The following is a 14264-nucleotide window of genomic DNA, read 5'->3' as shown; positions in this document are numbered from 1 at the left end:
CCAGGGTGTCCCATAAATCAGGCATCTTAGGCATAGGCAGTAAATTATCTGAATTTTTGTCCTGAAGAAATTGTATTTCCTGCCGTGGTGGGGGATGTAAGTCACTGACAGGCTTGTTTCCCTGCAGTTACATCAGCAAGGTCGACGTGCTGAAGATTTTAGTCTCTGCCAACTACAAGTACGTGCCATCGCTGGATCAGATCCTGCAGCCTGCAGCCGTGTCCAGACTGAGGAACCAGCTGCTAGAGGCAGAGTATTACCAGCTGGCTGTGGAGGTACATGGGGGCTGAATAGGAGAGCACGTCACACTGTTGTATACTATTCTGAATGTGCATGAACTGTATTTGTATTTGTATTTGTGTGTACTTGTTTCTAACTGTACATCATCCTTTCACACAGCACTGTACACACACTGTAAAAACATCCCAGGACACTAGCGGAGAATCTTAAAAAAGCAAGAAACTTTGTCTTACATTGTGGTAGAGAACTTGCCGATTTAACACCAGAGAAAGCATTTAATAAACCCAGGGTCAAGATTTACAAATGAACGGGTACCAAACATTTGACTTTCTCCAAGAAAAAAAAAATTTAATGTCATCTAGCCATTTGTTTTTTGTTAACTGGTATGTTAACTTTTAGCTTGATTGGTAGCAGAGAATGAATGTTGTATTGGAGGTTTTAACTCTTAAGAGAGGTCAGCATCTACTGAAACATCTTTGACAAAAATGTGCATGGTATATTATTATTATTATTATTATTTTTATTTATTTATTAGCAGATGCCCTTAGCCAGGGCGACTTACAATTGTTACAAGATATCACATTACTTTTACATACAATTACATTATTTTTACATACAATTACCCATTTATACAGTTGGGTTTTTACTGGAGCAATCTAGGTAAAGTACCTTGCTCAAGGGTACAGCAGCAGTGTCCCCCAGCTGGGATTGAACCCACGACCCTCCGGTCAAGAGTCCAGAGCCCTAACCACTACTCCACACAAATTCTCTCCCTGTTTCTTCTGCTGCTAAGCTTTCTCTTGCCTTAATCTAGTATACCTGGTGATTCACTTACCTCCCTCTGCTGACCCAAGCCTGTTCTGTGCTCAGGTCTCCACTAAGAGTGGTCTGGACCCTGGTGGGGTGTGGCATGCCTGGGGGATGGCCTGCCTGAAAGCAGGGAACCTGACTGCAGCGCGGGAGAAGTTCAGCAGGTGTCTGAAAGCTCCGTTCGACCCGAACCAGCAGAATCACGGGCCCCAGCTCCTGCAGGATATCATCCAGCACCTGGAGTCCACTGTCAAACCCAGCTTCTCCCTGGTAAGCACCTTCTACACAATCTGTTACACAGGATGGTTAGGGCATTGGCTACATAGTCATGTTCCTGAGGCACAATCACATGGATCTTTTAAGACCCAACTTGAGAAACATTCTGAGATCAATCAGCTACTAGGAACCGGGTGAGCTGAGATTGTGTTCCTAAAATGAGATGTGTTATGGAAAGGTGAGCTCCAGTTGTTGCAGGGTACAAGTACAGGGTTGTAGGCCACTTTGCACTGCTGCTTATTTGAATTCTCGGGCTGTGTCTTATACCTACACAGTGAGAACAGCACTTTCTACCTGTCTGTTGTGTAGAGATGTGTTTCTCTCTTTATTTAATAATAAAGGTATGGGTTAAACATGTCCGTGCACACTGCCCCTTCTCTAGATTGCAAAGTATGGTTTTATAACCATCCTGCGTAACAGAAGGGCTAATCTAATTGTGAGAGAACTTGGTCAGGACATTCTTTATTTATCAGTTATAGAGAGTATCAGATATACTGTATGATAAAACCTAACCATCTTTTTGTTCATTCATACTTGTGTCATACAGTGGATGTAGGTCATGGTGATATTTTTCATTACACTAATATCTCTAATTTACCCTGCCCTCTCATCCTTCACCCTCCCTCCCGGCCTCTCCCTATCCTGTCCATCCCCTCTCTCTCCACAGCATAACGATGATATCCTGGCCTCCCTGAAGCAGCTGGAGGATGCTCTGATGGAAGCTACCCTTCCTGACAGACCAGAAGGGAAGATCCAGCAGAACAGCTGCTACCAGGAGTGCCTCTACTACCTGCACACGTACGGGACCAACCTGGCCATCATCAGCTTCTACATGAGGCACGACTGCGTGAGGGACGCGCTGATACACCTGCTCAACAAGGTAGAGTGTGGAGAGACCACCGATACACCTGAGCAACAAGGTAGAGTGTGGAGAGATCACTGATACACCTGAGCAACAAGGTAGAGTGTGGAGAGATCACTGATACACCTGAGCAACAAGGCAGAGTGTGGAGAGATCACTGATGCACCTGAGCTACAAGGCAGAGTGTGGAGAGATCACTGATACACCTGAGCAACAAGGCAGAGTGTGGAGAGATCATTGAAACACTTGAGCAACAAGGTAGAGTGTGGAGAGCTCTGTGATACACCTGAGCAACAAGGTAGAGGGTGGAGAGATCTTTGATACACCTGAGCAACAAGGTAGAGTGTGGAGAGATCACCAATACACCTGAGCAACAAGGTAGAGTGTGGAGAGATCACTGATACACCTGAGCAACAAGGTAGAGTGTAGAGAGATCACTGATACACCTGAGCAACAATGCAGAGTGTGGAGAGATCACTGATACACCTGAGCAACAAGGCAGAGTGTGGAGAGATCATTGAAACACTTGAGCAACAAGATAGAGTGTGGAGAGCTCTGTGATACACCTGAGCAACAAGGTAGAGGGTGGAGAGATCTTTGATACACCTGAGCAACAAGGCAGAGTGTGGAGAGATCACTGATACACCTGAGCAACAAGGTAGAGTGTGGAGAGATCACTGATACACCTGAGCAACAAGGTAGAGTGTGGAGAGATCACTGATAAACCTGAGCAACAAGGCAGAGTGTGGAGAGCTCTCTGATACACCTGAGCAACAAGGTAGAGTGTGGAGAGATCACTGATACACCTGAGCAACGAGGTAGAGTGTGGAGAACTCACTGATACACCTGAGCAACAAGGTAGAGTGTGGAGGGATCACTGATACACCTGAGCAACAAGGCAGAGTGTGGAGAGATCACTGATACACCTGAGCAACAAGGCAGAGTGTGGAGAGATCACTGATACACCTGAGCAACAAGGTAGAGTGTGGAGAGATCACTGATACACCTGAGCAACAAGGTAGAGTGTGGAGAGATCACTGATAAACCTGAGCAACAAGGCAGAGTGTGGAGAGCTCTCTGATACACCTGAGCAACAAGGTAGAGTGTGGAGAGATCACTGATACACCTGAGCAACGAGGTAGAGTGTGGAGAACTCACTGATACACCTGAGCAACAAGGTAGAGTGTGGAGGGATCACTGATACACCTGAGCAACAAGGCAGAGTGTGGAGAGATCTCTGATACACCTGAGCAACAAGGTAGAGGGGTGCAGAGCTCAGCCGACCAGATATTAACCCGTGAATTGTGCATCACTTCAGGGCCGGAAGTGGATACAGTGTAGGCACTCGTACATGCTCACACTGGGGTTCCAATTCTGAAGCATTTTCAGAAAGAAATAAAATAATTTTTATTGGTATGAAACTGCCAAGAAACTACTTGGAATAATGACAGAATGTGTTCTTTCATAACAAACAATCAAATTGTTTTTGTTGTTATTATTCTCTCAGGAAAGCCCGGAGGACGTGTTCCTGGACGGGATCTTCGTGCCGAGCTATGAAAGTGGGAAGCTGCACGTTCTGGAGAACCTGATGGAGACCATCGACTCGGGGCTGGAGAGCTGGAGCAGATACCTGATCGCATCCTGCAAACACCTGCAGAAACGAGGCTTTTTCAACATCCTCTACGACCTGCAGCAGTTCATGAAGGTGACACAAACCTTCTCCCTAGGTGCCGCTACTGCAGTAATGGCATGTTCACCTTTATACTAAAAATGTATTGAGTTCTGTATTTTTCATGTAGGCTTATTGGTTTTATATGTCTAAAGAACATGTGCACGGCGTGCTGTGAAGTTCCAGTGCCTAAGTCCATGACCAGAGATTTAAACACTGATGGTAGCCCAGCGCACTGCACGTGCTTACTGTACCATTTCCAAACATTTACTCATTAGCACTTATAAAGCTATGAGCCTACAGTGCCTGGCCACTTTATTAGGACTTGTCTACCTGACTGGATTTGGCGCCTCCCTGGTGTGGATCCTGGCATACCCTCTTGGTTTACTCTGGAGGGTCAAACAAATGCTGTAAATTATTTAAGCATTGTTGTGGATCAAGTTCACCCAACAATGCTGCACTTGTTCCCTGATGGTGTTGGTTACTTGTCAGGCAATAATGCACCAATCCACCGTACCAGGAAGTTTTGAGGAGCATGACGGAGACTTTAGGGATCTTCCATGGCCACCACAATCCCTCGATCCCAATTGACCATGTATGGGATGAACTGTCCACTGTCTACCTGTCTCCACCAAATGCGTAAATATAAATGAGTGAATTGATTAACATCCCTGGAGACACCTTCTAGCAGCTTGTGGAGTCTACACTACGTTGTGATCAGGGAAAACACTATCTCAATTCCATATTGGATGCAGGTCCTAATAATGTCATTGTTATGCAATTATGATAATACAATCCAACATCATACAAAAAACCATTTAGTTTTTTCAGAAACAAATCACAGCTTTTCGACTTCTGGTTTTGTATTCTTTGTTAGTTTCTTGTAGTGTTGTGTGACACTCGCTTATCTCAAACGGGCTATTCTGTCATTTAGTTGACTACCGTGGATTGGTTTATTTTACATTACTGTGATCATTGGTTTGTTTTCTATATGTCTGTGTTTATGTTGCTTCTATAGTGATCAGGCATAACAAAGCCTCTGGCTACTCTAGGTGTACTGGCTCCAAGCCAGTGCTGAACTGTCCCTGTTCTGTGAAACATGTACATACTGCACAGAACTCCACGCAATGAAAGAGTGCTCTGTGAATGTGTAATCTCCTTCAGAGATGCATGCACCTGGAGTTTTTGCTTTGGGGATCATGCTTTGAGATGCCCATCCTGTTTAAAGGAGGTCAGAGGAATCTAATAGAAGCTTTACGTCACACTTTACAGTTTTAGATCTATCAGAGCAGCGGGGGTTTCAACCTTTCTTTGAAACTGTACCCCTTCTCTCAGGAGGTTTCGGCTCATGTACAATTTTGAATGGTACCACAATTGCAATAAAAGGCAGAATAATCTGATTAACACATTTCTTCTTCCCCCGTTTATTTAATATATAATTTGTCACAACAGTCTGGGGCTGACAAACTGCTGGTTTAGAACAGGATACCAATCAGTCAACTTCATTCTTAAAACTTTAATTACATGTCTTTGGATGCACAGAATTTAAAGACAGAATTTGGGAATCTCATTGGAAACACTTGTTCATGTTACCATTTACTTCCCATCTCAGCAGAATTGTGTGCCATTTAAAATGTTTACAATATCAAAAACATTAACCTCAAGGAAAAAACTATACCTAACATTTGATAAACTTTTTTATTCAAGCCAACATCATAATGATCCACAGGGCCTCTGTGTCGCTTTGCACTTTCTGTACTCTTGTGTTTTCTTCCTTTGTTTTTTTTAAGAAATGGATCCATTTCAACCAGCCATTATTGCTGTTAATAAAATGCAGCCGCGCCTAGTAATAAATAAAACAAAAACCCTCAATGCATGAGTACTGAGATTATTATTTATGTTTACCGGAGCATTTATACTTGTTTAATGCCGAAATATTGTGCTTCGCTGATTAGTATTCAGTTATACAACAGCATAGTTGATGAGCAGCACAGAGAGCTCTCCATAGGCAGAATCACCAGACCACTGCTTCATCCACCCTAACAATATAAATCAGTGGAAATCCACTCAATCGAAATCACGCATGCGTACAGGTGGAAAGTACGGACGTGATAGATTCTGTGGTTTTTTGGGGGTTTTTTTTTCATCCGAGGTTCACTTTGAGCTGCTAAACAAAAATTAAATACTTATGCACAACGGTTTAGAGATAATATATAATACTGTTAACAAAATCAATTCAAGATCATTATTTTCTTTTACTTTCATTTTTATTTGTGCATTTCTGAGTCGTCCTGCGTACCCCCTATAACCCTTAGAAGTACCCCAGGGGTACGCGTACCCCCGGTTGAAACCCCTAATCTAGAGTAGTGGAGCACACACTGAGGGAGATTCACCAAGTGTCTAAAAAGAGAAAAAAAATAGAGCTAAACAGGTCAAGAATACACAAGAGTCCTTGAAGTCGTTTTTTTCGTTGTGTATTTCAAGTATTGTAACTTCAAAGGGTGTGCTAATGCACGTTGGAGTGAATTTCCCTCCACGGTTCTTTCAGATCTGTCCGTACAGTTGTTTGTGATTTTCTCTTCTTAACCGAGCCCCGCTGTGTGCGCTGCCTTGTTTCAGGACCATGTGCGGGCGGCCATGACGTGCATCCGGTTCTTCACTCACAAGGCCGAGTCGTACGTGGACCTGGGGGGGAAGCAGAAGTGGCTGATCAAGGCGAAGGACCACCTGAAGACCTACCTGCAGGAGCAATCAAGCCGCAGCTCCGGGAGGAGGAAGTCAGCCAGCTCCTTCAGGAAGAAGATGTCCTCCAGCGATGTGTCCAGGTAGAGAGAGGGGGGGCGCAGATACAGACACCACCTCTGTGGTGGATCACTAGTTCTCTGTTGCCGCTGCTAGCTTGTGGTTTAATCTGTTACAAAGACTCGATGAATTAATTGATCGCCAGTTGTCTGGTTATCCATGCTGATTTCCCCCAGCGATCACCATTTCTAGAGGTCCTGTTAAGCGCCCCTCCCTGTGTGAATGCTCTGCTCTGTGTGTCCGCAGGCACATCAACACCATCGAGCTGCAGATCGAAGTGACCAGGTTCCTGCATCGCTGTGAGAGCTCCGGCACCTCGCGCAGCACAGCCTCCCCGCCCGCCAACCTGTTTGGAAACAACAGCATGAAGATGGACGTGGCCTGCAAGGTACACTGTACACATGCAATTGAGTGCCAGTCATTGGAAATTGATTAGAAGAACATTGTCCTTTCATCGGGGGCGCTGATATTTTTACTGGCGTACCAAGGGCATAAACTGACAGTACGGCAGTAAAAATATCAGCGGCCCGGGTGAAAAGACATTGTCTTCCAATCTGCTTTTAAAAGGCTCAATGGAGACATGAATTGCCGTTGATTGGTACTGTATTGCAAATGTGGGGGAAGGACAGCTGGGGTGAATTTTTGTTTATAGTTCAGATTCAGGATTGTAAAGTGGAAAAGATTGCGATCTGGTTCTTGTGATCAGCCTGCTCTGTGAAACATGTCACTGAATGTATAGATTTTAGTGTTATTCATTTTACTATCTTTCTTGGGCATTAAAATCTCATTGGATACAAAGTTAAAATGTCACTCGATATATGAGCTTGGTTTTGATGCTTGTGTTTTTATGAGTCTCTGCTGTGGGTTTCAGGTCATGCTTGGGGGTAAGAACATTGAGGAGGGATTTGGAATTGCCTTCAGGATTATACAGGTACTGGTTGCTGTGGAAATGCGCTCACTGTGCTTGTTAATGCTGTTGGGGCTGCGCTGGAACCCTTGAAGGGCACTTCTGCTTCCTGTCTAATCATAGCATTCCCAAGAGCTTCATTTAAATAAAAAGCATGGCAGTTGAACTTGGCCAAATAAAATTAAAGGGGTGGAGCGATGTTGTTTTTCCCTTACGTTCCCTTACAGCTCAGAAATCAGGCATCCAGGCACTGCTCCCCCATCACCCCACCCCCTGCACGTTCCCTTACAGCTCAGAAATCACGCATCCAGGCACTGCGCCCCATCACCCCACCCCCTGCACGTTCCCTTACAGCTCAGAAATCAGGCATCCAGGCACTGCTCCCCCATCACCCCACCCCCTACACGTTCCCTTACAGCTCAGAAATCAGGCATCCAGGCACTGCTCCCCCATCACCCCACCCCCTGCATGTTCCCTTACAGCTCAGAAATCAGGCATCCAGGCACTGCTCCCCCATCACCCCACCCCCTACACGTTCCCTTACAGCTCAGAAATCAGGCATCCAGGCACTGCTCCCCCATCACCCCACCCCCTGCACGTTCCCTTACAGCTCAGAAATCAGGCATCCAGGCACTGCTCCCCCATCACCCCACCCCCTGCACGTTCCCTTACAGCTCAGAAATCAGGCATCCAGGCACTGCTCCCCCATCACCCCACCCCCTGCACGTTCCCTTACAGCTCAGAAATCAGGCATCCAGGCACTGCACCCCCATCACCCCACCCCCTGCACGTTCCCTTACAGCTCAGAAATCAGGCATCCAGGCACTGCTCCCCCATCACCCCACCCCCTGCACGTTCCCTTACAGCTCAGAAATCAGGCATCCAGGCACTGCTCCCCCATCACCCCACCCCCTGCACGTTCCCTTACAGCTCAGAAATCAGGCATCCAGGCACTGCTCCCCCATCACCCCACCCCCTGCACGTTCCCTTACAGCTCAGAAATCAGGCATCCAGGCACTGCGCCCCATCACCCCACCCCCTGCACGTTCCCTTACAGCTCAGAAATCAGGCATCCAGGCACTGCTCCCCCATCACCCCACCCCCTGCACGTTCCCTTACAGCTCAGAAATCAGGCAACCAGGCACTGCACCCCCATCACCCCACCTACTACACGTTCCCTTACAGCTCAGAAATCAGGTATCCAGGCACTGCTCCCCCATCACCCCACCTCCTGCATGTTCCCTTACAGCTCAGAAATCAGGCATCCAGGCACTGCTCCCCCATCACCCCACCCCCTGCACGTTCCCTTACAGCTCAGAAATCAGGCATCCAGGCACTGCTGCCCCATCACCCCACCCCCTACACGTTCCCTTACAGCTCAGAAATCAGGCATCCAGGCACTGCTCCCCCATCACCCCACCCCCTGCATGTTCCCTTACAGCTCAGAAATCAGGCATCCAGGCACTGCTCCCCCATCACCCCACCCCCTGCACGTTCCCTTACAGCTCAGAAATCAGGCATCCAGGCACTGCGCCTAATTGTTTTCAAAGCTTTCATTTTAATACGTGGTTGATCCACACTGTTGCTGCTCTTGTATGATTTCCATACTGTCAGCACATTTTTTGGTGGGGAAGCAATGCCGCTTGGGCTCCTGATCCCCGAAACAAACCATTTACAGAGTAAAGGAATACAAGCAGTGAAAAGATACACAAGAGCGATCCAGCACCACACATTACACATTTAAACGAACTCTTTGGAAACTATAACACAGTTTGGGGGATCGTCTTTAAATCATAAACTCTTCAGTAATACTAAAACACTTCTCGTCATTTGAATTTAAAAAGTAAATTTAAAAAACCTCTGTAAGATCTTTTTATACTGTTTTGTACTTCTGCACTAACCAAAATTGGCACAACTTAATTTCATGGTGTGTATTATTTGTGAGTCCGATTGTACTTGTCCTGTGATGTGCACTTTGTTGTGATGTGGAGGGATGTGTTTCTAGCCCCTATTCCTGCAGAGCTCACCCTCTGTCTGCTGTTCCCAGGACTTCCTGCTGGACGCGGCGGCGGTGTACAGCAGGGCAGTGAAGCGGCTGGTGAAGCACAGGCAGTACCGGGAGATCAGGCAGCTGCTTAAGTGTGTCAGCGAGTCGGGAGCTGCCACCAAGAACGACTGCGATAACATCATCCTGAGCTGCATCGAGGCAGCTGACAAGGTGCCCTCCGAGGTGAGAGCGCCTTCTATACCTGAGCGGCGCTTCAACTGCCTGGACACTTAATGAGGACCCATCAGCACCACTGGATTCAGCATCGCCCCAGTGTAGTGATACAGGATACAGAACACAGAGTTCAGAATGCCAAACACAGAACTCAGAATACAGAATGGGCAAGGTGTTTGAGAAAACCTTGTTTAATCAGGCTTTTTTCCTCCAAACATACACAGGAAAGGAGTAATCAAGCTTAAAAAAACATCTTTGATCATCACAATGAAGGGATCAGTCATGTGAATAATAATTTTGGATTGATATTGGGTTTAACCCTATGTAAATAACCCTATGTCGTTTATTCCACACAGGCTAAGGAACTTGACAGTTTGATTTTGGAAATGAAAAGCACAGATAACAAGGTAAGGGAGAGATCAATGGGTTTGTTCTGCTGTTTTTAGAATGTATGGATGCGTAATATTTAGGAGACATGCTGTGTTTTGAGATCTGCTTTGTTGGGCAGGGCAGCTTGCTTGTACGATATCTTTTTGCTGTACTCATGTATCTTAATTAAATTTGAAGCCACTAGTGCAAGTTCTGTAGCAGGCAGCTGAATTTGGTCAGAAGTTATCAAACCACCCAGAGCAGTAAAGCCTTTTGAGATTCGAGCTGGATTTCAGTACATGCAGTTATTTGTCCCGGCACTAGGGGACCACTCTGCTGACGGTGGTTTGTCTTGTTGCTTCTCAGATCAAGGCCTACCTGCTGTGCAGTAAGCTGCGCTCAGCCTACCTGATCGCGGTGAAGCTGGAGCTGCCGCGGGCCTCCCAGCTGGTGCAGGAGGTGCTGGGGGCGGCAGAGCAGGCCGGGGACCTCATCATGCAGGACATCTGCACACAGTGGCTGTCCGAGCACCAGGGCAGGAGCAGCACAGCTCCCCGGCAGGGTGCAGCCACACGCAGATAGCAGGGCGAGCAGACCACACACGCACTGCCAAACCTGCACTCTCCTTCCTAGGAGGTGGTTCTGTTCTTCAGAACCGTCTTACACGAATGAAACAAAGTTACAGCAAGCTGTTGTCTACTCCAGTACATTACTAAAATAATTATTAATGACAATTATTCTTACAGTTTAGATGACATATCGAAAGCAGTTGTGAAGGACGCTGTGCGAATGAAAGAAACTGTTTATTTAAGAAGATAGGAAGTTTCAGGGGTGTGCTAGTAATGGCGGATACAAACCTAGGATACTGTGGCAATAGGCAGGAACAGTTGAGAAATCAGTGCAGTTCTTTTATATTTATACTGCAAACTATACAAAGTGTTGGTACAGTACTTTAGATTTAATATATGGCTTTGCAGGCTTTAAAACTGCAACAGACTTCTCTTTTGAGCATAATAAAAATGTGACTGGTGGAATATGAGGATTGTTATAATCACGGTATATTGTTATGCCCTCAGCTGGGGGCGAGCCCCAGGCAGCAGGGAGGCAGGAGGCACCAGCACACGAGTACCGTACACTTGGCACCCTTTTTCTGTTTTATATATATTTAAAGAACCACTTACCCATTTGTGAGGAAACTTGCTAAGGGCATTGTTGAGAGTATTAGAATCTGGGGGATATGGAGGGTTTGTGTGAGTGTCCTAAAACATGGGACAGCAATGGAACAGAGCTGATTTGTGCTTCTTGGTACAGTTGCCAGTAGTTTTATTATGTTTAATATGGCTGCCTGGACTAAACTTGCATTACCTGTGTAAGGACAGCATTTATTGTGTCTCATAGGATATGTTGACACGTGGCAGGTTTATAGTAAAGCGACTGACACATCAGCTTGGGTACATGTAGAAGAGACTGAGACTGGGCAGACCACATTGTAATATTCATTTGTTTTATAGACCAAGTGAAACTGACACTGGAAACCTTCAAAAGGGAAATATGGGCACAGATTAATATGTGGTGTCCTGAAATAAAGAAACACACATGATCGCTAGCTGTGCCATGCAGTGGAATACTGGGTTAGGTCAAAGGGCACTTCTTGATTTTGAGTTCTTGTAACACTTCTAACTAATGACTGCCACGTATCAAAGTGTGTGAGGCATGTTTACATTGCTGTAGCTCTTCTAATCCAATCAAAGGCTTTATTAACAACTTTTTATATACTGCAGTTAAAAAAGACAGAGCTCTTCCCTTTAAGAGAACCACTTCAAATGATGGAGCAATCTCAGGGTGTTAAGTAACTGAGCGGCTCAGAGCAGTTCAGTGAAAGAACCCTCTTAACAGCTATAGAGCAGATTTCATCAGCGATCTGAGTAAGCGGGAACATTCTCGCTCTGATCCACTCAGTTACTTAACGCTCCTGCAGTATCGGAAGAACCTAGGACAAGCAGAGACATCTTAAAGGGAATGTGCTTTTTGCCAAAATACTATTACTATTTTTGTCTGTGATTTTGGAGTGACTTCAGTAAACATTTTGGCTACTGTAATTTTCTCATTAAACTGTCTGTGATGATTTCATGTACAGTAAAACCTAATTTGACATCAGTTGGGACTGGAAAATTGTGCTGGATTATAGAATGTTCAGGATTACAGAGGTGCTGTAAAAATCTAATACTGTTCCCACAAAAATAGGTTTCAATTAATGACAAACTATTTGAACATTTTGAAAACTCTTATTACAATATATACAGTAGACATACCCTGTAATTCAAGGATTGTATTAATTTAATTTCACTTTTTCCATTATGTGACAAGGATTTTACTGTAGATGTACCATACCAGGACATGTGCGTAGTCACACAACATCCTGCCAAATTGTACAGACTTTCGGTTTGTAGAGGGGCTGGATTAGACAGGTTTTACTGTACAATACAGTAAACATAAGCAAAAATAACATGCATGTGTTTTACGGAAATAAAGAAAGATAGTTCGCTCTGTGTGCAATTTCCATTTTCACCTTTTAGAAAATGCCAACAGTCACGTTTCCTTTCACAAAATCACACAAGTTTGCAGAATCGAGTTGTGCACAATCAGTGCCCAGAATAACAATGTTTATTTTAGATGTGCTGTATTCGTCACACATGAACACATCAGGCATCTTGAGAAAGCACTGTGAGGTTCTGTTAGAACACAATTCATACCTCTTGTTCAAAGACTTTTTTTTTTTTTACCAGCACTAGCTATGCATAATAAAATGCATTAATCTAGGATGCATTTCAATTGTTTTAGGACTTCCTAACTCAGATTTCTTTCCACTAGAAAAAAGAAAGGGCATGTCGTATTCCAGCAAATTGTTAAAGAACTGATCATGCATTTTATTCCTCAAACAAATCTCCCAGCTGTAGAGTAGGAATAAGACATACATTGAATTTGTCAAATAAAGTCAAATACCCTGTATAAGTTATGCAAATCATTTTATTCCTCCATATGTAAGTCTATTATTCAGCAGTGATCATGTTTTAAAGTGAAAAGGGTTCTTTAAAACCTTTTGTGTGCCATCAGTGTTTTTGTTTGATTGTTTTTACATGCAATTTTTAATCCTCGTCAAAGCAATTTCTGTGTTACTCCAAAATGACAAAACTGGCATCGTTAATCGCACTGTAACGAAAGCACTTTACCTCTGACTTGAAAATTACATTTACTTTAAATACATGTTGGCTTGCTTGCTGCTTTTTTGTTTTGAATTTAGTGATCATGAAAGGTGAGGGACTATGGCACTGACTGCAGGCTCTTTTAAGTGCAGCCCCAGGCCCATTTATTAACTTGTCAAAATGATATTGCTTGTCGTGGCTCAGTTTGACTATACAGTTATCTTCAAATTTGCACACTTTCTGTAATAAGACTAGTCTTAGAAATGTAAATCTCATGTGGTCGTGCAAAAAATATGTTATCACCAGAAAGTCATATTCAAAAGAAACCTGTGTGGAGTTCTATATCCAGATCTAATGTTCATTTTTAATATGAAATGGCTGAACAGGCGACAAATGTGAGTTGGAAATTGTGTGTCAGTAATAAACTCAAAACAGTCTTTACTACTCGTGGTGATTTTAGAATGATTTATTCGATCAGTCATTTGATATTACAGGCGTCACGGTGCACTCATGTCATGATAGTCCCAGCGATATGCAGGTCGCAGTACGGTCTGCATCAGGAGCATGTGGGGGTCCTGATGGGCTGCTTGTGTGATGCACACTAACACCAGGTGATCATTTAATGACAGCCTATTCTGTTAACAGACTAAAAGAGTGAGGGAGATTGTAGAACACTATAAAACACACACACTCTTAATTCAAGAACTACAATGAGCTATGCTGTGCTTCTGATAGAAACGACACAAGACCCGTGGAGTGTTAAAGATGCTGGTTGTCCTGAATATTTGGAAGAGGTATTTTTCTTCTTTGAATATTCATCTGTATTAAATGTCAAACCCTGTACCCCATCAGATTACCTTACAAAACCCCTCGATACAACAGAAGGAATGGGTCACATTTATCAA

The 14264-nt window shown here is 44.4% G+C and overlaps 1 protein-coding gene across 2 annotated transcripts in view; it reads left to right on the top strand.

Annotated features, from left to right (window-relative positions):
• The window catches only part of LOC117422178 (zinc finger FYVE domain-containing protein 26-like), a 44777-nt gene extending 30972 nt beyond the window's left edge, over positions 1-13805 (top strand). Inside the window, exons 33-42 of one of the 2 annotated variants that reach the window (XM_034036879.3) lie at positions 128-275; positions 1111-1320; positions 1994-2206; positions 3696-3893; positions 6477-6682; positions 6906-7047; positions 7531-7590; positions 9614-9796; positions 10144-10194; positions 10523-13805. In XM_034036879.3, coding sequence (XP_033892770.3) covers positions 128-275; positions 1111-1320; positions 1994-2206; positions 3696-3893; positions 6477-6682; positions 6906-7047; positions 7531-7590; positions 9614-9796; positions 10144-10194; positions 10523-10738 — 1627 coding nt within the window. In that variant the 3' untranslated portion in view covers positions 10739-13805. Of the gene's footprint in view, positions 1-127; positions 276-1110; positions 1321-1993; positions 2207-3695; positions 3894-6476; positions 6683-6905; positions 7048-7530; positions 7591-9571; positions 9797-10143; positions 10195-10522 lie in introns of both variants that reach the window. The other variant, XM_058987303.1, reaches the window with a different exon arrangement.
• The last annotated feature ends 459 nt before the right edge of the window (positions 13806-14264 follow it).

The sequence above is a fragment of the Acipenser ruthenus genome, chromosome 15 (assembly GCF_902713425.1).
Source record: "Acipenser ruthenus chromosome 15, fAciRut3.2 maternal haplotype, whole genome shotgun sequence".
In the NCBI taxonomy this organism is placed as follows: domain Eukaryota; kingdom Metazoa; phylum Chordata; class Actinopteri; order Acipenseriformes; family Acipenseridae; genus Acipenser; species Acipenser ruthenus.
The sequence above is the reverse complement of the archived record's forward strand: the minus strand, read 5'-3'. Positions and strand labels throughout refer to the sequence as shown.